Below are 8,142 nucleotides of genomic sequence, written 5' to 3'. Positions count from 1 at the left end.
CAGGGAGGAGAGAGAGGACAGGGAGGAGGGAGAGGACAGGGAGGGGGAGAGAGGACAGGGAAGGGGGAGAGGACAGGGAGGGGAGAGAGGACAGGGAGGGGAGAGGACAGGGAGGGGGGAGAGAGGACAGGGAGGGGGGAGAGGACAGGGACGGGGGAGAGAGGACAGGGATGGGGGAGAGAGGACAGGGAGGGGAGAGAGGACAGGGAAGGGGGAGAGAGGACAGGGAGGAGAGAGGACAGGGAGGAGAGAGGACAGGGAGGGGAGAGGACAGGGAGGGGAGGAGGGACAGGGAGGGGGGAGAGGACGGGGTGGGGGGAGAGGACGGGGTGGGGGGAGAGACAGGGAAGGGAGAGATAGGGTACAGCAGCCTGAGTGGGCAGCCTCCTCCCTGCTCAAATTCATTCATTTACTCAACAGTACTGATGGCCATCTGCCCAGTTCTGTGTCTGCAGAGTGTGTTGGTCTTACCTCATTTGTTAATTTCCTGGTCTCTCCCTCCCCATTATGCCTCCACTGTTTTCTTTTCACATATCAGAACTATGTTCAGATCTGAGGGAAAGCACACACTGTTTAAGATAGGGCTGAGGCAGAGGGAGGCTTCCCAGGTGGCGCTAGTGGTAAAGAACCTGCCCGCCAATGCAGGTTAGATGTAAGAGACGCGGATTGGATTCCCGGGTCGGGCATGGCAACCCACTCCAGTATTCTTGCCTGGAGCATCCCAAGGGCAGAGGAGCCTGGTGGGCTGCAGTCTATGGGGCCACACAGAGTTGGACACAACTGAGTGACTTAGCACGCGTGCAAAACGCAGAGGGAGCAAAGAGCCCCAGTGAACTGTAAGCTGTTATGCATGAAGCGTGCTACCTGGTAGCGTGTTTCTGTGTCGCTGTGTCTAGGCACTGTGATCAGCGTCCTGTGTGGTGACGAACAGCGCTTCTCATGTAGGTGCGGATGTCGTACGCACACCTCACGTGGAGGTGGAGCGCGCCTCTCCTGTAGGAGCGGGTGTCGTACGCACACCTCATGTAGAGGTGGAGTTAGAGGTACGGTCTCTTACCTGCATCATTTACAGATTCTGTTGAAATGCAGATTCTGGCTGGTAGGCCTGGAATGAGGTCTGAGATTCTGTGGTTCACCCACACTCCCAGATTAAGTCAATGCTTTGAATAACAAGGAGCCGCAAGGTCTGTTCAGAGCTCTTCTTTGTGGAGAGGCTCCACAGAGTAACATCACAATGGCTGAAATTTATATTGTTCTTCCTATGAACCAGGTATTAAGTGCACTAAAGGTATTAGCAGCACACTTATTCCTTACAACAATGCTACAAGCCATTGTCTATATTTGATACATTAGAAAACCAAGACACAAACAGGTTAAGTAATTTAAGTTTATACCACAACTAAGTGATGGAGGTAGGGCTCCATCCCATGCCATCTGGCTCCACAGGACATACTTTTGTATCTTACCATCTCTTCCACTCTGCTGAGGAAGAGCTGGGGTAAGTCAGGAGACTGGGGTTCCAGTCTAACTCTGCTGCCAGTCGGCTGTGTGACTTTGGGTAGGACACCTTCTTAGGGGCTGCAGTGTCCAATGGAGACACGCTGTTCCCCCTTCTCATTGCTGGGCCCCTCGGGCACTGTGGCTTTCAGGGAGAGTGGCAGTAGTAGGCTGAGCTGATGTCAACAGGAAAGCAAGCAGAGCTTCCAGCAAAGAAAGTTTGTTTGTTTGTTTTTTTCTGTGACATATAGGAAAAAGAAAAACAGAGGGCAAAGAATGAAGAACTTCTTATTTTGTTTATAAGTTACTGACATGATTCAACTGTTTGTCTATAGAAAACAATTTAGGTCATCTGTTAGGAAAATAATTTAGGGTCTGTATGCCCTGCAGAGATAATGGTTGCATAAAAAGCAAACCTCATGGGGACCAGAACATAGGGCAAGTGACTGAAAACTATGGTACAGCTCAGAAAGGCAGGGTATGATGATGGTTTGCATGGTTTCAGCTGGAGGTCCGGGCTGCTGCCGTTAAGTCTCTGGGAGAGCTGGACGTCTTTCTAGCATGGATTGACAAGCATCATCAAGGAACTTCGGCTGCCTCAAGACAAGGAACCTAATTTGGGGGGATGAACACCCCCTGAGAGGTTTCTGGTGGGGGACAGCCAACTTGGAAGGGGAGGGAGATGGGGGAGGCCCTGTTTTATGCAAATGAGGGTCTTTTTGAGGAAGTCTTCCTGCTTGTTTGGAATTCTCTTCTCTGGGCTGAGGTGTTCTAAGGGGAAATTCTAGGTTTGAGCACACCTCACCTTGTGGCTAAAATCTCGCCGGCTGGGCCCAGCTTGTCTGATCTCACCTGAAGGTATCCAAGCAGTCTACTGGTTTTATATTTGTAACAAAGTATGTCTGTTGAGAGGTCCTGTGGGGCCATCCTGGAGGGAGAGGGTGGGCTTCCCTAATTTATTGTGAAGTTTCTTATCCCATGTCTGTGATATGAGCTAAGCAATATCCTGTGGTGCATATTGTACTGACTGGTTTTTTTCTGAATAAATTCTGTTCTTTACCAATTAGTGGAAGTGTCTTCTATTTTAGGAAGGCCAGTCAAGGAGCATGAATGGAGACTATGAGAAATGAAAGGGGCCTTGGGGAATTCCCTGGTGGTCTAGTGGTGAGGACTCTGAATTCTCACTGCTAAGGGCCCGGGTTCAGCCCTTGACTGGGGAACAAAATAATCCCACAAGTCATGCAGTGCTGCCAAAAACAAATAGATAAATTAAAAATTAAGAAATGAAACGGGCCTTGAAGAACAAAAATAGATGGGAAAACTGAGGCCTAGAAAGGGATAAAAATTTACTCGAAGTGAGTTAGTACAGAGAAGGGTTTCAGACTGGACTCCACCCAGAACCTGTGCTCCACATAATGATCAAGAGCGTGAACACAGGACTTCTAATCATGACTCCTCGCCGTCACTCCATTTCTGATCTCTCTTTCTCTGTGTTTCTGTCTTTTCTCTCTGTCTCTCTGTTATTGAATTGGGTCCCACTGTTCACAGCTTTCAAAATCAGTACTCACAAATGTTGATGTAAAGGAAAGTTGCCTTTTTTTCAGAATGCCAGCAATCTGGGGACATGGTGGGTCTCTGCCTCCCCCCAAAACCACCTCTGAAGATTCTGCTCAGACGTAAAAGCTTTTAAAGGGAAACAGGGAAGTAACCTCAGTTAATCGAGATGGGCCGGGGGTGGGGGTGGGGGTCAGAGTCACCACCATCCCCCACTGTGTGCAGGCTTGTTAACTCTGTCTGACCTTTCTTATTTCTTTAGATGTTATCTTGCTCACACAGTTTGTTCAAAAGATCAGTGAAAGGGAAGCTGGGGAAGAGATCTGGTGATGCGTTAATTACTTACTCTTCCCTTCTAGTTCTTTGATCTATGGAAAGAAACAACAAGTTAGACAAAGTAGTGTGTGATCAAAAGATGTGGAAGGTGTGCCAGGGCCAGAGGTGAGCAGAGCTGGTGCCTCCTGCAGAGAGCTCTTTCCTGCCCAAAGCTGCCCACATGTCTGTCTTGTCTCTGTCATTTCTTTCTTATTGCTCCCAACCTAGATATATCTTTTCAGGCCCTAAATTCATCCCCCACAGATATGTATGTGGAGATGGAGAGAAGGTATTTCTAACAAAGGGATGGTTGTCATGGTGACAAAGCTAAATGACTGAAGCCCAAGGCAAGAGGAATTCTGGGTAGAGGGGTTCTGGCCAAAATGGGCACCAACTTCTAGTGGACAGGCCTCAGATGGCTAATGACAATAAGAATCGATACTTACTGAGCAGCTGCCATGTGCTGGATGCCGAAATAAGTGCTTTACGTGTACGATCCTGGGTCCTGTATCTATACTGTGACTGGCTGGCTGAAGCAACCTTTCTTTATTCCTACCTGGGAAAGAGATTTCATAGAACAGGCTTTACTGTCTGAAGTCAGCCAGTCCTGACTCCAATCCTATGTGACTCTGAGCAAATTACTTAGTGGCTATAAGTCTCAATGTCCTCCCGGGTAAAACAGAGATAATAACACTGGTCTCCAGGTGTTGCTGTGAGTTATGAGTGAGATGAGGGCCCCGCAGCCCTCAGAGTGGGAAGCCGCACGTGTAGTGTAAAGACTGCCGAGCCAGGAATCACAGTCTGGCTCCAAGTCTGCTGTGATCCACCCAGGACAGGTCACCACGTTGCCTTAACCCTCAGTTGTCTGCCAGTGTGGACACTGACCCCCGTGCTATCATGCGAAAGCCAGAGCATTATGATGGCTGAAGCCCTCATATCCGCACACACACGAGGTTCCCGACTGTTTCCTCGCACTATGTCCCCTATTCTTGCCCAGGCTCAGTACCACTCGACCACGCTCACCTGCTTCGTGTCTCTAAAACACATCAGGCTTGTCCTCACGTTAGGGCCTTTGTGCTTTGCGTGCACACATACACCTAAACTGAGATAGGATTAAAAGAAACCTCCACTGTTATGCTCGAATGGGATTAACAGGCTATTAAGAGGAAGCAGTTTTACAGAGGACTCAACCTTCTCAAGGTGACTTGGCTGGATGTTCATCCTGAGCTGACTGGATGACGGCAAGACCAGCTTCATGAGAGTATATCTCATCTTCTGTGACTTCCCTGGGGGTGTTTCCCACAGACACCTGCATGGCTTGCACCTCCACCTTCTTCAGACCTTGACTCAAAGGGTATCCTATTTAAGCATAACCTCCCCCATTTCTACCTTCAGCACATCTTACACCCGTTCTTTGCTTCCCCAGCATCCTACTTTATTATGTCTGTTTCTCTACTCAAATGTAACCTCCATGAGGATAGGTTTGTTCATTGCCTGGCACTTAGTGTTAAATTCATGTTTCATGAATACGTGATCTAGATGAATTAAAACAAAAATAATGGCAAACACTTATTTAGTGCTTTTGTAAGCCAAGCAGTCATCTAAGTAATATACATAATGTAATATATTATGAATATATATTTCATTTTAATTTTCAAGACAGTCCTATAGAAATGAGAGTGAAATAAAATGAAAAAAGCCCCCCTCTTTGAATGTTAACCATACAGATGGTTAAACCTTGGGGAAGAACCTGGACATAGAGGTCAAGAAACACCTGATGTCATACAGATCATAAGCAGCAGAGCCAGGCTTCCAGTCCCCACAGCCTGCTTCCAGGGTGACCTTTACTGTCAACATCAGTGTCCAGGTGTTGAGCACGTATTATGCACCAGTGAAAATAATTCTGCTTTCTCCTTTACATCTCATGATAACCCTCTATGGGAAAGATTATTAACAACCCAGTTACACAGATGATGAGGGCTGAAGCTTAGCGAGGCTCAACAACACACTAAGGGTCACACAGTTAGTTATGGGACTGGGGTTTGGTAAGTTAAGTAAACAAGGAGACCCTTAGAGTGAGGTGGCTGTGATGCCCTAGGGGGCGTCTGTGTAAGCAAACCAAAATCTAAGCCTGCAAATGCCTCAAGGTTATGAAATAAAAACGCTGAGGACAGTCACTGAGAGCCAACTAGACATTAAGCCACAGCCAATCAAACAGCTGCTTTCTTCGCTTTCACACCTTTTCTACATAGGTCCTTCCCAGCTGGCTCCTGACCATTGAGAGCTCCTAACCACTTCCGGTTTGGCGCTGCTGATTCTGGGAGATTTTTGTTCAAATAAACGGGTAAAATTTTTTTAATATGCATCAGTTTATCTTTTAGCAATACCCAATGCAGGTGTTCTACTCCACCTTGCACGCATGGTGGACAGTGGAAGAGGAGCTTTACTGGCATAAGGAGCTGTACCTGTAGGAAAGAAACACTGTTTTATCAATGGGTGCAAAAGTAGAGGAGGAGCAGATGGAGTCAGAGAGGGAGAGAGGAAAAACTATTAAAGGAGATGGTGACTGCAGCCATGAAATTAAAAGACCCTTACTCCTTGGAAGAAAAGTTATGATCAACCTAGATAGCATATTCAAAAGCAGAGACATTACTTTGCCAACAAAGGTCCGTCTAGTCAAGGCTATGGTTTTTCCTGTGGTCATGTATGGATGTGAGAGTTGGACTGTGAAGAAGGCTGAGCGCCGAAGAATTGATGCTTCTGAACTGTGGTGTTGGAGAAGACTCTTGAGAGTCCCTTGGACTGCAAGGAGATCCAACCAGTCCATTCTGAAGGAGATCAACCCTGGGATTTCTTTGGAAGGAATGATACTAAAGCTGAAACTCCAGTACTTTGGCCACCTCATGCGAATAGTTGACTCATTGGAAAAGACTCTGATGCTGGGAGGGATTGGGGGCAGGAGGAGAAGGGGACGACTGAGGATGAGATGGCTGGATGGCATCACGGACTTGATGGACGCGAGTCTGGGTGAACTCTCGGAGTTGGTGATGGGCAGGGAGGCCTGGTGTGCTGTGATTCATGGGGTCGCAAAGAGTCGGACACGACTGAGTGACTGAACTGAGTGAACTGAACCCTCCCTATATATCCCACCTGCTTACTTCACTTTGACTCTTTCACTTGCCTATCTGTCCTTGCTCTCCTTCCAGGCTTGAAGAACGTGTCCTGGCTCTTGTGTAGTCCACAGGGGGCATGGCACAGAGTTGTGCTTTTGTTCCTTGGTGTTATTATTTATTAAGCACACAGTTGGTGCTTAATAAATGCCTGCTAAGGAACCAAGTATACAATTTTCTCCCAAACCATGGCCTCTGAGTCCTTGATTAGCTCCTAGGAGGCACCTGGGAGAAATCTGGGGCTCACCTCCCCCAGCTCAGGTGCCAGGGGAGGGAACACGTAGCCTGTGGCAGGGCCCTGTGGGCACTTTATATATATGGCTTCACTTCCTCGTGTCTCAGATGGTAAAGACTCTGCCTGCAATGAGGGAGACCTGGGTTCGATCCCTGGGTGGGGAAGAGAGTCTGGAGAAGGGAATGGCAACCCACTCCAGTTTTCTTGCCTGGAGAATTCCATGGACAGAGGAGGCTGGCAGGCTACAGTCCACGGAGTCACAAAGAGTCAGACACGACTGAGCGACTAACACACTAAAGCTCAGAGGAATGGAGGAGGTTGTAGGTCTCATTCCCATGGGACCAGCAGAGGCATCTGAGACTCAGGAAGGTGGGAGGACTTGCTTGAGGTCAATGGCAGGTCCAGAAAGTGAACCCAGGTCTGATCTTCCTGGATCTGGTGCTCTCTCCCTTTGCTGCTGGGGAGGTTCATTTTGTTTGGACCAAGCTATCTAACCCAGAGCCCAAGTTGCTACACTGGCTGCCAGATCTTTAAACCCAGCTGCGTAAAAAGGAGCCTGGACTTGCCAGCAACAAGCTTGTGAAGTTACACACACATTTATGGACCAACACAGAGCGAAGAAGCAGAGGCCGACTTCTGAAGGTGTTACACGATGTTCCTGGCACTGCTGAGTCTGGTCTCCTCCTGGAGGACACTCTAGCCTCCTTTCAACTTCCAGCGTGGATTGCTGACAGCCACACGTGCTCAGGGCAGCTGTCTTTTGGAACAATGAATTTGCTAGGAAGTTCAGCTGATAAAGAACCCGCCTGCAACACAGGGGACCCTGTTTCCATTTCTGGGTCGGCTCCGATCTGCTGGAGAAGGGATGGGCTACCCACTTCAGCATTCTTGGGTTTCCCTGGTGGCTCAGCTGGTAAAGAATCTTCCTGCAATGCGGGAGACCTGGGTTCAATCCCTAGATTGGGAAGATCCCCTGGAGAAGGGAATGGCTATCTACTCCACTATTCTTGTCTGGAGAATTTCATGGACAGAGAAGTCTGGTGGGCTACAGTCCATGGGGTAGCAAAGAGTCAGACACAACTGAACGACTTTCGCACTTTTTTGTCCAAATGGATAAGAGGATTGGCTTTCATGTGAAATCCTGGTCCTGCTGCGTGATCTTGAACAGTTCACTTCACCTGTGCCCCCGTCTCCTCATGTGTGTGGATTGTAATAAGGATCCAAGATGCCATTTATAGTAGCTGTGAAGTTGGTGCTCACTAAATCTTTCTTCTTACATGTCATTTTTTTTTTCAAACTAGCAAGTATGACAAGGCAAAAGGCACTGCCCAGGTCAGCTATGCTGTCTTCTGGGTCTGTATTTCCAGGAAG

At 48.2% G+C, this 8,142-nt stretch overlaps 1 protein-coding gene across 1 annotated transcript in view; it reads left to right on the top strand.

Annotated features, from left to right (window-relative positions):
- The window catches only part of IL19 (interleukin 19), a 10,052-nt gene extending 7,491 nt beyond the window's left edge, over positions 1-2,561 (top strand). The window contains exon 6 of the mRNA XM_040262938.1: positions 2,003-2,561. Coding sequence (XP_040118872.1) covers positions 2,003-2,113 — 111 coding nt within the window. The 3' untranslated portion in view covers positions 2,114-2,561. The remainder of the gene's footprint in view (positions 1-2,002) is intronic.
- Positions 2,562-8,142: the final 5,581 nt, after the last annotated feature.

This window comes from Oryx dammah, unplaced genomic scaffold (assembly GCF_014754425.2).
Source record: "Oryx dammah isolate SB20612 unplaced genomic scaffold, SCBI_Odam_1.1 HiC_scaffold_21, whole genome shotgun sequence".
NCBI lineage: Eukaryota > Metazoa > Chordata > Mammalia > Artiodactyla > Bovidae > Oryx > Oryx dammah.
The sequence above is the reverse complement of the archived record's forward strand: the minus strand, read 5'-3'. Positions and strand labels throughout refer to the sequence as shown.